At 41.2% G+C, this 15,720-nt stretch overlaps 3 protein-coding genes across 6 annotated transcripts; 1 reads left to right on the top strand and 2 right to left on the bottom strand.

The window, feature by feature from the left end:
• Positions 1–183: 183 nt before the first annotated feature.
• Positions 184–3,604, top strand: chmp5b (charged multivesicular body protein 5b). Its single transcript, XM_061757784.1, has 8 exons — positions 184–341; positions 1,447–1,551; positions 1,636–1,682; positions 1,762–1,855; positions 2,232–2,303; positions 2,381–2,489; positions 3,177–3,289; positions 3,382–3,604. The coding sequence occupies exons 1-8, from the start codon at positions 273–275 to the stop codon at positions 3,430–3,432; spliced, it is 660 nt and encodes a 219-aa protein (XP_061613768.1). The 5' UTR covers positions 184–272; the 3' UTR covers positions 3,433–3,604.
• A 63-nt stretch (positions 3,605–3,667) lies between these two features.
• On the bottom strand, positions 3,668–10,738 carry fastkd3 (FAST kinase domains 3). Of its 4 annotated transcripts, none has more exons than XM_061757776.1 (9): positions 10,616–10,736; positions 9,251–9,578; positions 8,146–8,397; positions 6,659–7,505; positions 5,718–5,803; positions 5,058–5,232; positions 4,902–4,968; positions 3,910–4,024; positions 3,668–3,843 (listed from the first exon to the last, which is right to left on the bottom strand). In XM_061757776.1, exons 2-9 carry the CDS (start codon positions 9,560–9,562, stop codon positions 3,745–3,747), a joined length of 1,953 nt encoding a protein of 650 aa, XP_061613760.1. In that variant the 5' UTR covers positions 9,563–9,578; positions 10,616–10,736; the 3' UTR covers positions 3,668–3,744. The 4 variants fall into 4 exon arrangements, with proteins under 4 accessions (XP_061613760.1, XP_061613759.1, XP_061613762.1 ...); XM_061757775.1 differs by having other exon boundaries at positions 10,419–10,731; XM_061757777.1 differs by lacking the exon at positions 3,668–3,843 and adding an exon at positions 4,800–4,835 and having other exon boundaries at positions 3,888–4,024; positions 10,419–10,738.
• A 1,151-nt stretch (positions 10,739–11,889) lies between these two features.
• myl12.1 (myosin, light chain 12, genome duplicate 1) lies at positions 11,890–14,621 on the bottom strand. The gene is made up of 4 exons (XM_061757973.1): positions 14,468–14,621; positions 12,750–12,950; positions 12,373–12,534; positions 11,890–12,292 (listed from the first exon to the last, which is right to left on the bottom strand). The coding sequence occupies exons 2-4, from the start codon at positions 12,931–12,933 to the stop codon at positions 12,120–12,122; spliced, it is 519 nt and encodes a 172-aa protein (XP_061613957.1). The 5' UTR covers positions 12,934–12,950; positions 14,468–14,621; the 3' UTR covers positions 11,890–12,119.
• Between the last annotated feature and the right edge of the window lie 1,099 nt (positions 14,622–15,720).

The following is a 15,720-nucleotide window of genomic DNA, read 5'->3' as shown; positions in this document are numbered from 1 at the left end:
TAGCAATATACAATTTACGAATTTAGAAGTAGTATAAGCGTTAAACGACACAATACGTTAGTAGGTCTAAACTTTAAAACATTTATTTGATTGCATTGTCGTTTCATTCTTCCTTTCATAATAATTCCCTCCTCAAAATCTTCCAGGGGCGTGGTTTGGTGACACTGACAGCTGACGTCACCGGCAAGACACTTCCGGGCGTTTTCCAGCTGGCAGACAAGACGGCGGCGAGAAAACTTCAGCTCGGAGTTTAACTTTGTTTTTTTAACAAAATGAATCGTATTTTTGGCAAGGGGAAACCCAAGGCTCCGCCGCCGAACCTCACGGACTGCATCAATACCGTAACTATAACATTTCTTCTTTCCTCTCACAACGTAAACAAAGGCGGAGCTCTGTCAAGTTTTCCCAGCAAGGAAACGACGACTTAATTTTGTATTTAACTCGGGTTTTTCCACTCTGAACGTACTGCGTCGACTTTGAATGAATATTTAACGACGCTATCAGTATTGACGAGTGGAGAAAGCCGACGCAGCGTTGATGTCATGGGTTAAAATCAAGTATTTAAGATGTGAATCAGCGTTGACTGTCGTAAAATGAGATAACAGAAACTATGTTGTTCTCAATGAGCTTGAATGGACTGAAATTGAACCGGTTCTTCAGGTTTATAGGTTGGTTGAGAGTAGGAAGCTATTTTTAGCTTGAAGTTGTACATTTAGACGTGAAAATGTCATATATAGTGGAGAAAAGTAGCACGACTATCAGTATTGTCGCAATATTGGTGCGTTAGTACTATTTGTAGGTGAAAAAAAGAAAATATCGCCATCACCTGGCCTGGTTTCATTGTTTCGTAGCCTCTTCTTCTTCTTCTTTGCGGTCGTTTTCTTCTTCGTTTGTTCACATCTTCCTCTTCTACAGGTGATAAGCATCATCTTCCTCTCATACTCACAAATGCCAAATAAGGCATTACCCATATTTACGATTTGAAACAGGATTAAGGGAAAGAACCGTCTAATTAATGTACCTTGTTGGGATGATTTTTTTTTTCTTCATATAAATTCGTAATGTAATCCATTTTCTTTTCTTCAAGGTGGTGATATGGAAAAATATATTTTTACTATCTTGTATAGAAATAGTCGGGGCAATTAAATGTACACTTAGACAACAAATATAATATTTTTGGAGCTGCCCATTTCAGAAAATGTGTCTGTGCCATCCTGTTTTGAATTTCACGGTATTGTGATGTCACAATCTGGGTAATTTACATTTTGGAATCCCAGTGCCCCCCCTCCAATAGTTTCTCCGCCCTTTAACATGGCAGCACAGATTTACTTGGTTGTTTAATTTAACACTCAACGCGTGGGGAGGCACTCCAATGACTCAACTATTTGTATACAACACATTCAAAATATGGATTTGGAAAATGCTTATTACATCTCCTTTTAAAAGGTGGATTCCCGGGGTGAGTCAGTGGACAAGAAAATTGCCAAACTGGACGCCGAGCTGGTCAAGTACAAGGACCAGATGAAGAAGATGAGAGACGGACCGTCAAAGGTGAAACTTCAGACACAATATGTCAGTTTTACGCCACTCACTCACATATTTATTGAGCGTCTTCCTCCGTGCACCCACCTCTAGAACATGGTCAAACAGAAGGCCATGAGGATCCTGAAGCAGAAGAGAATGTAAGCGACCTTTTCGCTTGAATTCATTTCCTAACTTTTTATCTTCTGTTTATTGAAACTTCCAACGTTGCCGTTGCAGGTACGAGGGCCAGCGCGACAACCTCATGCAGCAGTCGTTTAACATGGAACAAACCAACTACACCATTCAAACCCTTAAAGACACTCGAACCACAGTAAGACCATACATTCATTGCCGACACACGCTACAGTTCGTCCAAAAAACGCTTAACGTTTTACACATTTTGTATAGCCTTATTCCAGAATGGATTGTCATTTTTACAAACAAACAAAAATAAATCTTAATACATCTTAAAGCAAGGACATTTAGCATTTGAGCAAAAGACGAGGCTGCAATTACTGCCAAATGTCCACCAACAAAGTTTTGAGCAAAGGATGTGAATACTTATGTAAATGTGATAAAACAATTTTTTATGTTGTGTGTACAATTTTGAGGGGAAAAAGATTTATTCAATTTTGGAGTAAGGCTGTAACAACAAAATATGGATAAAATGGAAGTACTTTGAATGCAATAACATAATTTTCCTATAGGTGGACGCCATGCAGGTCGGCCTAAAAGACATGAAGAAAGCGTACAAGCACATCAAAATTGATAAAATCGAGGTAGTTTTACACCCGTTTTTCCCCTATATATAATTAGCACAAGGTAAGACGATTAACCTTTTTACTTCGTCTATAAGAACATTCAAGATCAGCTCGAGGACATGATGGAGGACGCCAACGACATCCAGGACGCGCTGGGCCGGAGCTACGGCACGCCAGAGATAGACGAGGACGACCTGGAAGCGGGTCAGTCGAAAAAAAAAAAAAATGTCGTTAACAATTATTAACATTATCGGTAGTAGCGTAGTTCCTCATTTTGCGGCTGGGGAGATTTATTCACTCAACTGCGGATGCGGGAGGAGGAAAACATAATATGGACTTCAAACGTTTTATTTATTTTTATCTATTTATTTAGCGTAATTAATTTTAAAGTTTAACAAACTAAAACCTATTTTTTAAACACATTTCTTTAAAACTAAAAAAACTTTTTCATAACTTTATTTTGTATTTTTTTTATTTTATTTTGTAGTTTATTTAACTACTACAGAATCATTTTAAATAATTGCCCTAATTAAATGTAATACTTTGAATAATCATATTACATGTTAAACAATTGATTTTTTTTTTTCAAATTTACTTCCCCATTTAAGTTTATTAATCCTATTAAGTTAAATTAATTGGATTATAAAATGCACTTAGTTTTTGTAGTAATTAAAAATGACAGTAGACTAAAGTAAAAGTACTCACCATTTTGAGAACACAAAGCAGAGCCAATGATGTCACCTAAAGGTGTTTTATAGCCAAGCTGGAATTAATAAGTGTTGCTGTGTGTAAAATTATTTCTTTTGTGAAATCGTTGAGTCTAATCGATCGTGAGGAGGTCTTCAGTGATCTCAACTAGTGTTGTAAACTGTGCGTTTGTCTCGTTGGCAGAACTGAGCGCCCTCGGAGACGAGTTCCTGATGGACGACGACAGCTCCTACTTGGACGAAGCCTCTACGGTGCCGTCCATCCCCGAAGGTCTACCCGGCTCAAAGACTACCAGGGTAACCCGCTTTTCTCCCCCTCGCGATGAATAGTCCAACATTTTTGCTAATATTCACATTCAAATGTTTCTTTTTACATTCTTTCTTTCAAGGATGGCGTCTTGGTGGACGAGTTTGGACTTCCACAGATTCCCGCTACATAAGCAGAGTAGACATGTATCATACGTTCCCGTTGTCTCTATTTATCCAGCTGACACTCCGTGCTTTGCACCCAACCAAAAACTGACAACTGCTTTATTATTCTTTTTATATTAATCAAAAGTGGAACTCTTCTCTTTTCTTGCACAACACAAATAAATTGTATTTTTCAAACAATCCAATGTATAGACACATTTGTCACTATTTGCATTTTGGTTTAATTCGTGTTTTTTCCCCCCCATCCTTCCATGTTACAATGCTTTCAGTATATAAGAAAAATATCAATATTTGTCATCGCAGGGAGTGTTTTTACATCGTCACCAGCTCAGTCTGTAACTGTGAGGGAAGATTTTCTGGTGCAGGTAATTCATGACGCTGGTCTTGCTGTGCAGTTTGTCAAATTCGTAGAAGGGGATCTGAAGCACGGGAGCATATCATATTACAAATATAAATGATTAAAACAGTCCGAATAATGAGCGTACCTGAACAACTTCGTATCCCAGCAGCCTCAGGTGTCGCTGTTTGATGCTCTCGCTGCCCAGAAGCCGTCTGGTGTTGGTGGTGAACCTTTTCTGGCCGTCGATGCACAGCGCTATCCTGTCAACGCAAATACTGGACTGTTTCAAATATGTGCTATAATAAACAAGTTAATACCTCTTTGACAGTGTCAATCAAAACTGTTATTGCTAGAAAACTTCATATGGCCTGTGGTGTTTATTCACTCAACTGCAGGAAGGGGGGGCTTTATTTGTACTCCCCCCTCCCCAGTCCAATTTAATTTAGTTGCTTTATTTCACACACTGTTTAAATCTAAAAGGTTTTGTTACTATAATGTGCAGTTTATTTTCTAAATACATTATGTAATTTAGTGTAATGATGTAGTTTTAATAAAAAAAATAATCTTTCAACTAGGTTATTTAATTTGTAGTTTTAATGCAATTAACATTGTGGTTTAGTTCTTAATACAATTATTTTATATTCATTTTTATTTAGTTTAATCTTTGATTTTATTCTATATATAATTTAAGATATTTTTTGTATTAATTATTATTTGTTTATTATATAAACATTAAAGTTATTTTCAAGTAATTAAAAAAGTAGCATCTATGATTATACTGACTAAATTTAATTTTACAATTACATTGAAAATCATCATTAGCATTTTAAATCTAACACAGTTCACACCATTTATTTCTTTTCATTACATTAAATTAATTAATTTCAAATTCAACAATTGGTTTCAATAATTCCATAATTTATTTTGGAACAAATAAAATTCATAAAATTCTAAATTACTAATTACATTTTAAAAGAGACTTTTAAATTTTAAATGTAAGTATTTAGCAAATAAGAAATAAAACAGTACACTTACAATTAGTTTTTTCTTGATGTTGAAAAGGGGATGCATCTATTTGAGGGAGGCACTGATTTATTTGTCGCCAGAATGTCGATGAAATGAGGGTATGGCGTTTACCTCTTGAAGATGTCATCCTGGCTGGCGGGCAGCACGTACCCTTCTTCATCCAGCTTGATCTCCACATCTACAAAAGCACAATGGTACATCAAAGGGTGTGGCAGGTTTTTTTCTTTTTTTTTTTTTTCATTGACGATCTGCAAAACTGTACCTTACCAAGTGTGTAGCAGTACGGTGTCAAGACTTTGGACGCGAAGTAAGAGCGCGCGCCGAGCAGGTCCACCAGGCCCGTCTTGACCAAGGTGTAGAGGTGCGGGTCCACCGGCGTCTCCAGTGAGCGTGCCGGCACCAGGAAGGACTTGACACGATACTTGGGGAGCAGCTGGGGGCCCTGAGGTCAAGGTAGAAAGTGAGGATTTCAACGGCAGCCCTACGAGTCGGGCCTGGATGAATTAAGAGCCAGCCAAGATGGCATTTATTTATCTTTTTTCCAGGGGGCTTGTGTTTACTTTCCTCTTGTTTACTTCTGGTTTCAATTTCCAAGGCAGCCCGTTGAGGGTTGGGCATGGATTAACCTTTTTTTCCCGCAAAAAGGGAAATCAACACAGTAGCCCTTTTTATGCTGCTTCTAAAAACTTGCATTTTTCCAGGGGAGATTTTATTTGCTCTCCTGTTTATTTCCAGTTTCAATTTCCAAGGCACCCTATTTAGGCAGTAAACTAGTTGGGCATGGATTCATGATCCTTTTGTTTTTCTTCCAAAAAAAGACGGTAATCAACACAGTAGCCTCTTCTACGCATCCTGTGAAAGCAGGCATTTTTTGTGAAATCCCTAATTAAGAGAAACGATCAATCGTACCCATCTATCCAGACCTACCTCATAGAAGGGACACTCCAACTTGACAGTCATATAGAGCTGAGTCAGCTGAGCCAGGACAAACCGGTCCATCCCGTTCCCGTCCTCTGAAACCCAACAAACGTCGTCAACAGATGTCGCGACATCTTTATTTCGCTCAGACATTTTCACACCAGTTGTCACCTTTAATTTACTGGATATTTTCAGTTAATTCCTATGACTTTGGAATTTTGGGGGGGATGACAGTACAGTGGCACCTCAATTTACAAATGATTATAATTTATAAATTAGTTTTACAAGAAACAAGCTGTTTACTTTACAAGTTTACTGTACAACTAACATTTAAACACATAAGAAATTGCACATGCATTTAATCAAACAACAATAACTTTATCTTATGAATGTGTGCTAGCTTAATGTTAACACACAATGCAAAATGCCATAGACGGGCTTGCGAAACTAGCATCGCTGTTGTGGTAATAATAAACCTTTAAACGACATTACATATGAAACAAGTGGTAGCAACGCATGCAGCGATAGCATTCAACAATACTAGCTGATATATATTCTTTATCCTCTGCGAAGAACGACTAACAATAGGTGCGACAGTCTTTTGTGATTCACCATCCAATCTACGTTGTAGTATGTCTGTATGTATTACACCGGCCCCTGGTGGCTAAGGTGCACACATCAGAAGGAGCAGCACAATCCCCATTGAATTATCATGATGGACAAAAAGTTTTAACTCTTGTATTACTATATGTTATAAATGCCATTTTTTTTGTTTTTTGGATATCTGGCATTTTAATAAGGAAAGATGATTTGAGAGTGTTTTGAGACACGCATGGTCATGTAACAAATTAAACCTTTAACTGTAGACACCACTGCATTTCAAAAACGTATTCGATTTCCAAAATGTTCCAGTTTAACATCCCGTGGAAACATTTTTCAATTCTAGTCACCTTGCAGCTGCTGGAGGAAGAAGTTGCTGAACACCTTGGAGACGAAGTTGACGGGGAACCTCTCCACCAGGATGCAAGAGTGCAGCAAACCCAGCAACGTGCGGGGCTGAAACTGTGAGAAGCGCGTACGCAGCACACCCTCCACCTTCCGGAAGAGCTCGCCGGCGTTGGGCGGGAGGTAGCACAGCTTTCCAAATGGTGCGATCTGCCGCGCCACCTGTCCCGTGCTGTAGCCGTCCGCTCGGTACACGAAACTCTCAGCGACGGCGTCCAACACGGGCGGCGACAGGATGTTCCTGCGGCCCAAGAACTGCGTGGCCTTGGTGAGCGTCTCCGAGTGGCACGTGAAGGCGGTGGCGTGCACGCGGCGCTCCACCGCCTCCACCAGGTAGTGGTCGCTGTGACCGAAGTGCATGAGGGCGGCGAGGACGGCGGCCAGCTGCTCGTCGGAGAGGCGGGGAACGTGTCGCACGGCCCGTTTACAAAGCTGGATCACTAGCGGCGTGGCCTGAGTTTGATTGAGGTCAACCAGGGCTCCCAGGAGCCCGCTGACCGCCACTTCGTCCATGGAGGAAGTCACCGTCACGGCGTGGGTGTGCATGGCGTTCAGGAGGTCGCGGTATTTTCCATCGTGAGCCGCGCCGCCTCGCAGGAGCTGGTAAACGGCCACTAGTTCGTCTAAGCTCCACTGCGAGGGGCCGAGTTTTCTGACTTGCGCCATCACCTCCTCCAGCATCGCACCTCCTGGGCTCTCCACGGCCAGCATGGCCCGGCCCAGGGTGCACAGCTGGCCCACGCTCAGCTCACCGCGGTCCAGCCGCTCCTGGCTCTCAGAAATCAGACGCACCTACAGTTGCAAAGGGGACGAAAACTGAGGTTTTTAGGTCAATTTACACGGGGGATTTTTTGGAAATATTCCAAATTGGAAAACTTTCCGTGGGAATTAAGTGAGAATTGAGTCATTTAATAGGAAGGTATCACATTCAGCGTGAATATTAACATTTGTGTTTTGTCATAAGCAGAATTTCATGCAAAATAAATGGCTCTCCGTTTCCACATATGAGGGCATTAAAATAAATGCTTAAGTCAGTGATATTATTGATAGTAGTAGTCATCATCCGGTGTGCTGAAATTTATTTACTACAAATTCTGAATCTTTTTCCAATCTTTTTTACATCTGCGACACCATTCATCTGTGATTCAAATTTTGAATCGCAGCAAAACTAGTAGCCGAATGGCGGCCACTCATGGAAAAAAATAGTAGCTGAACCCCCCAGAAGTCAAGTTGCCATTGTACTTGCATAAGATGTTTTCTTTTTTTTTTTTTTTTTTTTTTTCAGTCAGAATTGTATGAAAATATGTTTCCCTCAACTATTTACTATTAAGTTCCCCATTAAGAACCTATCTTCAATTTAGTAAATTCCTAGTTTATTCCCATGAATTCCTGTTAATTCCCATGGAAAGTTTCCAACTTTAAAAATTGCCACCATCAGGGTGCTCCAGGGGTCCAGGAAGAGGCGCGTGCAGGCCAGAAGCGCCGACACCAGAGCGGAATCTGACAAAAGGCGCGAGTCCCGCTCCAGCTGCAGGCACAGGGCTCGGATGGCCTGGTCCTCAAGCACCGAGGGGTCCCGCAGGGAGGGGCTCTCCTCCTCCCGCTCCAGGTCGGCCACGCGGTGGAGGGTGGCCGCCGCCGCGCCGTCGGACGGCGTTGCCACCGAACGCAGAAGCTTGAAGACCTCCACCGAAAATGTCATTTTGTTGAAATGTGACTTTAATTCCGTCATTTAGATATTATTGAAATGTGAAATCCATCCATCCATCCATTTTCTGAGCCGCTTCTCCTCACTAGGGTCGCGGGCGTGCTGGAGCCTATCCCAGCTATCATTGGCCAGGAGGCGGGGTACACCCTGAACTGGTTGCCAGCCAATCGCAGGGCACATACAAACAAACAACCATTCACACCTACGGGCAATTTTGAGTTGTCAATTAACCTACCACGCATGTTTTTGGGATGTGGGAGGAAACCGGAGTGCCCCGAGAAAACCCACACCGGCACGGGGAGAACATGCAAACTCCACATAGGCGGGGCCGGGGATTGAACCCCGGTCCTCAGAACTGTGAGGCTGACGCTCTAATGTTTTCATCTTTTTATTAACTGAAATTCTATTGTGAATTTAATGTAATTCAAATGAAGATTTAATTTAAATGTGAATTTAAAAGACAATTTAACATGATTCATTTTCTGTAATTTTTATGTGAATTAAGCCTAATTAATACATTTAAATAAAATGTAATTTAATTTGGAATTAAATGTGAATTAGATTTAAATGATCATTTAAATACTAATTTAATACAATTACATTTATATGTGCATTTAACAAATTTAATGCAATTTAATGTAATTCAGTTAAAATGTGAACTTAGTGTAATGAATTTAATTTAATGTAAAATAAAGGTACTTAATATCTGAATTTAATTTAAAGGGTAATGTGGGGTACTTCAATTTTAAGTAATTGGAAATACGAGTTTTATGTATTTTTGTTTGTTTGTTTGTTTTAATTCATTTATCACAAGTGCCGACATGAATACCTTGGCCGAAGACGAGCAGCAGCTCAAACGCCTCCGGAACTCCTGCTCCTCATCCTGGGTCGCGGGACCGTGCTGCTGGGTCAGACGGAACCGAGGGATGGAATCCCTGTGCGGCCCCACGAAGGACGGCCCCCGTTCGACGGCGGTCAGGCTCCTGGCACCCCGGGACAGCTGGAGCCGGCGGCAGCCCCCGGTGAGGATGCAGCGCCCCGTGGAGGTGCACAGGCAGGCCGCACACACGGGCCGAGCGACCGAGAAGACGGTACCCGTGCCAATCCCCGATGGAAGTCTCTGGACCAGCTTCAATGCCATGACTTTTCACGCAAAGCTAAAACACACAAAAAACATTGAAACATATTTTACATGTACTTGAACGCGCACACAAAAATGCAAGCATAAAATATATTGAAGATACTGTACAGACAATAGTGTCTGTGTGTTAGATATGGGCATTTAATAGGCGGAGCCTGGTGGGGTGGCGTGTGATGTCAGAGTCTGCGTGTGAGTGTCTGGGTGTGAGCTGTGGTCAGCAGAAGCTCCTACATGAGTGTGCTCATGTTCAGGCTTTTTTACTATTCAACTGGTGTGCAATAAAAAAAGCGCATTGGCTAATAGCAAAAATCCTGGATTAGTCGAACCACCCCTAAAAGGATTTGTAATTTCATATACAGCGACAAGATGGAGGCAGAGTACTACTTTTGTCTAAATTCAGCTCTTCAACACATTTCAAATGCTTTCCTTGACATCAACTTGCCACCAGATGGCCGTAGTGCTTTGCCCTGAGAGGGGGAAAAAAACAAACAAACAAACAGCTAATAGGTGAGTTTTTTTAGCATGTAACGGATGAGAGGTGCCAACACAATTTAAATCAGTTTATATATTTATTAAGTTGTAATGCAATACAGCACTACTTTTCTTGATTCAAAACTTTTTGATTCAAATGGGGGAATGGGACGGATTATGGTATTTGAATTCATTTCAATGGGGAACATTTTGGACGGATTAAACTCGTAAAGAACCAGGCTACACGATAAGTAAATTGTCAACATTGGCTGCGCTATACTAAATGAGCTCACCTCTGCTCGCAGCCAAGTCGTAACTTAAGTGGACGTCAGCTAGCAACGATAAATATTGAATTTAAAAAAAAAAGAAAAAAGAAAATTCTCACCTGGAGCCAAAAAGTTTGCGAATTTCTGTACCTAAGCAACCTTGAAGCTAGCCATTAGCAATTTAGCTGCTACCTTCGGGGCCAGACGGGAAAAGTAGCACTCTTGAAGCGGATGTTAAGCTGTTTCAATCATGACTGACATTTAATTCCAACGTGGCTATGAAACAACAAATGGTTAAAACTAGTCTACTACATACTTTAGCCCTCCAGTCACCGGGAAAAAGGAGAACTACATAATGCCGGGGAACATTCGTCTCGAAACGTGGTTCCGTAACAGAGTGAGGGGCGTTCGGGGGATGCTCGTTTTTCTGAGGAAAGGTGTTGTTAGGAAAATTATTCAGATATTTAAAATATTTATAAAGGCTTAACATCAACCCAAGAGGCGCGCTGACTGGATTCAGAGAAACACTAAATTATCTTTTTTTAAATGCCTAGTTCTTGTTTAATACAGCAAGACAGTAGTATTTGTTTCCCCACAACACCCGAATGCACCTACTTGTTTATAAACGTTTCAACCCTAGAGGGCGACATTTGTCATTGAACCTTCCATACGGTTTACGACGATCCTGACATACGATATTTTGTGACGAATAGCAGAATATGTCGTTACGCTATAACCTAACTACCGTAATTAGTTTGCCATTTGTTTTATATCTATGACCCATAAATGTTTTTCTCCGATATTTACTGTGTTATCTTAAGTTAGTGATAGACTAAGGCGCGTTCCGACTTACGTACATATACGTCGCCTTCGTAAATAGAGGACCTGGTTTTGTTTTTTTCCAATTGATATTCAAGTAGGACTTTTTGGGGGGTGGGTCTACAGCCGTGGAAACATTTATTAAACCCCCCTTGTTTCTTCAATATATTGTTCATTTTACTGCCTGGTACCACTTAAGGTACCAGGCAGTAAAATGAATTACCTTTATAATTCAATGAACATGACAAAAATACAGCGCTATCCTTCCATTGTCTTCCGCTTATCCGAGGTCGGGTCCCCACTTCCTCGAGCTCTTCCGAGGGGATCCCGAGGCGTTCCCAGGCAAGCCGAGAGACGTAGTCTTTCCAGCGTATCCTGGGTCCAAAATACAGGCGATTCCATACTATGTTACGATCAAGAAAACCATGGAAAATGGCTGGATATCAGCTCTTGATCTTGTATAAATTACTTTTTATTATCTTGGCCCAAACAACTGTACCTTTAGTTGTACCAAACTGAAGAAACAAGGGTTGTCTTAATTATTTCCAAGATTTGTAGATACAAAATATTTAACTACATAAAGCATCAAAATATCATTTACTTACTAAATGTCTAGTCACCATTACAGCTTGAAACACTTTCACAAAAAGCACTTTTTTTAACGCTCCACTTTCTGTGGACTTGTCCAGACTTGACAAGTACTAAAGGTGGTGGGTGTACTTACTGAACCGCATCATTTATTGGGAGTTGTCACACAAGGCAAAAATAATCCAACATGATAAAGGGCTTTATTCAAAAACTTTATATTATAAAATGGAAAAAAAAAAAGAAAAAAAAAGTCCACTTAAACCCGATCACGCAACCAACACAGCAGAAATTTATTGCTTTGGTGTACTTTACAAAAAGATTTCTTACAGGACAGTCGACATTGGCAGTACAGCGGCCTAAACTGACAAACAAGGTGGAGGAAAAAACAATCTGCTGGCTTTTGTAGTTTCCTTTTAATCGTCCTTATCCTTGGCGCCGTGTTTTAGAATGCGCGTGAACTCCACGTAGTTGAAGTTGTTCTTCTTGTCGATGGGCGCCTCACGGAAGAGCTCGTCCACCTCATCTTCCGTGAAGCGGTCGCCCATCGTCGTGAGCAGCTCCCTGAGATAATCTTCCGGGATGAAACCTGAAGGATGCATGGCGATAAATTATTAGTTTTTTTCCACACTATCACCCAGAGATGCTTTTGTCATTTTTTGTTTTTACCTGTGCCCTCTTCGTCGAAGCAGGCGAAGGCATTCCTGATGACGTCCTCGGGGTCTGTGCCGTTGAGCTTCTCTCCAAACATGGTGAGGAACATGGTGAAGTTGATGGGCCCAGGAGCTTCGCTCATCATGGCGTCCAGGTAGTCGTCGTTGGGATTTTTCCCTGTGAAGCACACAAGTACGCACACCCGTAAGAAGATCGCACCTATGCAACATTCACGCCCCGCAGCCGAGGGATTATTTTATTTTATTATTTAATTATTTTTAATTATAATATTTGGACATACGTGGACAAGTGATGATAAAGATGCAGACGGAAGGCCAAAAACTAACAAAAAAATAAATAATTTCGTGGCCTCGAAACACGTCAGCACTCACCCAGCGAGGCGAGCATGTCGTGGAGGTCCTCCTTGTCCACAAAGCCGTCGCGGTTCTGGTCGATCATGTTGAAGGCCTCCTTGAACTCCTGGATCTGCGACTGGTCGAACATGGCGAAGACATTGGAAGTGGCGCGCTGGGGACGCTTCTTGGTGGTCTTCACCTTTGCCCGTTTGCTCGACATCTTGACTCTTTCGAACTCTGCGCCGGCAAAAATAAATAAATAAACAAACACTAATAGATGTAAACCGTTCCCGATTGGCATTTCTGATCCAACGCCAAGCGCAGTCTTCTTTCCCGAGCCGGCATGTCCCGAGTGCCCCCCCCCCCCACCTCGGCGCTATAAATGGAAGTGTTCGCTATCTTTCTAGATCACTGCCCCATCACAGGAGGAAAGTTAACGACGTGCGCACGGATGCCCTTATGAGGCCAGGTCTCCAATGTGGACGTTAAGCACGCCTAGACGATCGTGGAAAAATGGGGAAATATGTGAAATGAGCTGCAACAGGCTCAGACATGACCGACATCATCCACTTGTGTCAGTTTAAGTCGTTAGTTTTGGGACCAATAACAAGTGAATAACTTAGGGGGCCAAGGGTCACGTTTTGTGTACAGCTCTGACAGTGAGACATTGAGGATATTCACAAAAGGTCACTGAGAGCTAGAGCAAAGTATGTGCGTCCATGCGGCACATTTTTGGCAGATGTGGTGGCCTTACCGCACCTGTACAACTCTACATGTGAAAATAGCTTGAGAGCCGCAAGGGGGTGCGGTGTTAACTCTTTGACAACAGCCGAGTTGTGCAGTTTGTCTGCTTATTTTATAACATTTACACATTTTGTCAAGGATAAAGCACTTATTTTCAGATTACCTGTAAAAAAAGAAAATACTTCTATTATTTCTGGGGCAGGTTATGCTTTTATTTTAAGGTCATATTGAGGAGTCCAAACAGCACTGTATGTTTGGGGTCCATCATCACATTTACACTCTCTTTTAATTTATTTACAATGACAAAATTCCTAATTTAGGATGGCAAACGTCAGGACCATTTTGAAAAAGAGGGGAAAAATAAAAATAACTTCGGCTACAACACAGCTCAGTTTAAACTTAATTACGTCTAACCAATTGTTACAGTGAGATAGTCCGAGATTTTGTGAAAATTAGCCAAAATCAGGTCACCTTTTCGTTTAGACATAAACAAAGACAGACCTACTTAGGTAAAAAAAAAAGTTTTTATCCATTACACACCAAAACGTAATAGCTATTTCCCTCTTAACTCCTAATTAGTTTAACTTTGGAAGTCCCAAATATAAATATAAATATAAAAAATAAAAAAAAAAGACGCAATTTACAACCTCAAGTGGAATGCGGGCCGGGCCCGAAAGACACAGCAAGACGACCGAACTCAAACTTGGGAACAAGAACACAAAAATACATCTCCCTTTATCATACATGCGTTTAAAAAGGCAACACATTCGTCTAAAATGTCGTACAATTCGCTCATTACTTCATGTTGTCGACACAAAAGAAATGACGGCCGCCGCGAGGAGCTAACGACAGCTAGGTGGCTAACTGTCCGATTTCTTCTGCGTCGTCCCCAAAACTGAAGCACACTAATTTCCCCGCTACTTTATACGAATATAACAACAGGAGACGATACAGGAAAAATAAAACAAAAAAAGCACGGTGGTAAATAGATGAGGCAAATATAGTCTTACCTGACGACAACTAGTGGTTCGGTGTCAGTTGAGATTGTTGAAGCAGCTCTTTTTCTCTCAACCACCGCCCTTCACTTCCTGACTTGTCATGTTGGCGTCGTGCACACATTCGGGACGTACCAATTGAAATTAAACTAGGGGGGGTTACGTAGCCTGGAAAATATTACGACTTGTGACAAATGAACACAACACGGTTTAGGTCAGATTAATACATTCAATGTGCATATATTTTCTACAAAAACACAACATAGATAAAGGTATACATTTTTTTGACCAAAAATATCGATAGTTGGATTGATAACCCCCCTAGACTAGAAAATGTAACATTCCCAATCGCTCCTCTACGTCCGTTGACGTTCGTGGATATGTCCATATATGGGAAGAGCAGCGAGATCCACCATATTATGCAATGAGGGCCCATTAAAACAATAGATAAAGGAAATCAAATATCTGGGTCAAACAGTGGAATAAGAAAATACACACACGTAGCTCAATTTTAATTGTGCTTTTTGTTGGTTGTTCATTGCTATGTTTTTGCTCTGCCCGCTTTTTTGACCATATATGTTCGCATGAGCCGTGGTAATAACATAGGAAAAATGGTGATAGAAAAGATAATAATAGATATTGAATGGGCCAGACGGACAACAGTTGGCACGACAGTCATTGCTGTGCGGGAGTCTTACTAATCCAGGAATTCAACATCAGGAACATGAGTCAAGAGGGTGAAGATGTCAGGCATTTTGGAATCCCTAACACAAGAGTTTCCTCTTTGTCAGTGTCCAATTTGAGGTTTGGTTTCAACACAAAAAAGGTTATTTCTCTACTATTTTAAAAATATAGATTGTTTTCCTCATGTTGTTGTTGTGTTTTTTTTTGTTTTTTTGGGGGGTGAGGTGGGGGGGTCGGGGGTTGGGGTGTCTGTCGTTACTCTGTCGGCGTCTAGCGGCCACAAATTAGAACTACATCATAGTGCTCAAGAATGTTGGAATTCCTCAGCATTCCAGGAGCAAATTATACATTTCACTAAGTCTCTACATTAAAGTGGTCTATGCACTTTACATTTTCTTTCATTTCATTTCATGCAAATGTGAATTATATGTAATTTCATTTCCTTTTATTTATTTGTTGACTGGCACAAATGAGAGTGTAACCTGACCTTTATGGCCTGAAGAGACTTGAGAGAGTGACAATGAGGAGTAACAATAGCCACGCTGGCTAAAGTTAGAAGCGGCACATCACCTCACAGCTGTGAC

This window comes from Phyllopteryx taeniolatus, chromosome 20 (assembly GCF_024500385.1).
Source record: "Phyllopteryx taeniolatus isolate TA_2022b chromosome 20, UOR_Ptae_1.2, whole genome shotgun sequence".
NCBI classification, from domain to species: domain Eukaryota; kingdom Metazoa; phylum Chordata; class Actinopteri; order Syngnathiformes; family Syngnathidae; genus Phyllopteryx; species Phyllopteryx taeniolatus.
This window is presented reverse-complemented; position numbering and strand designations above follow the sequence as displayed.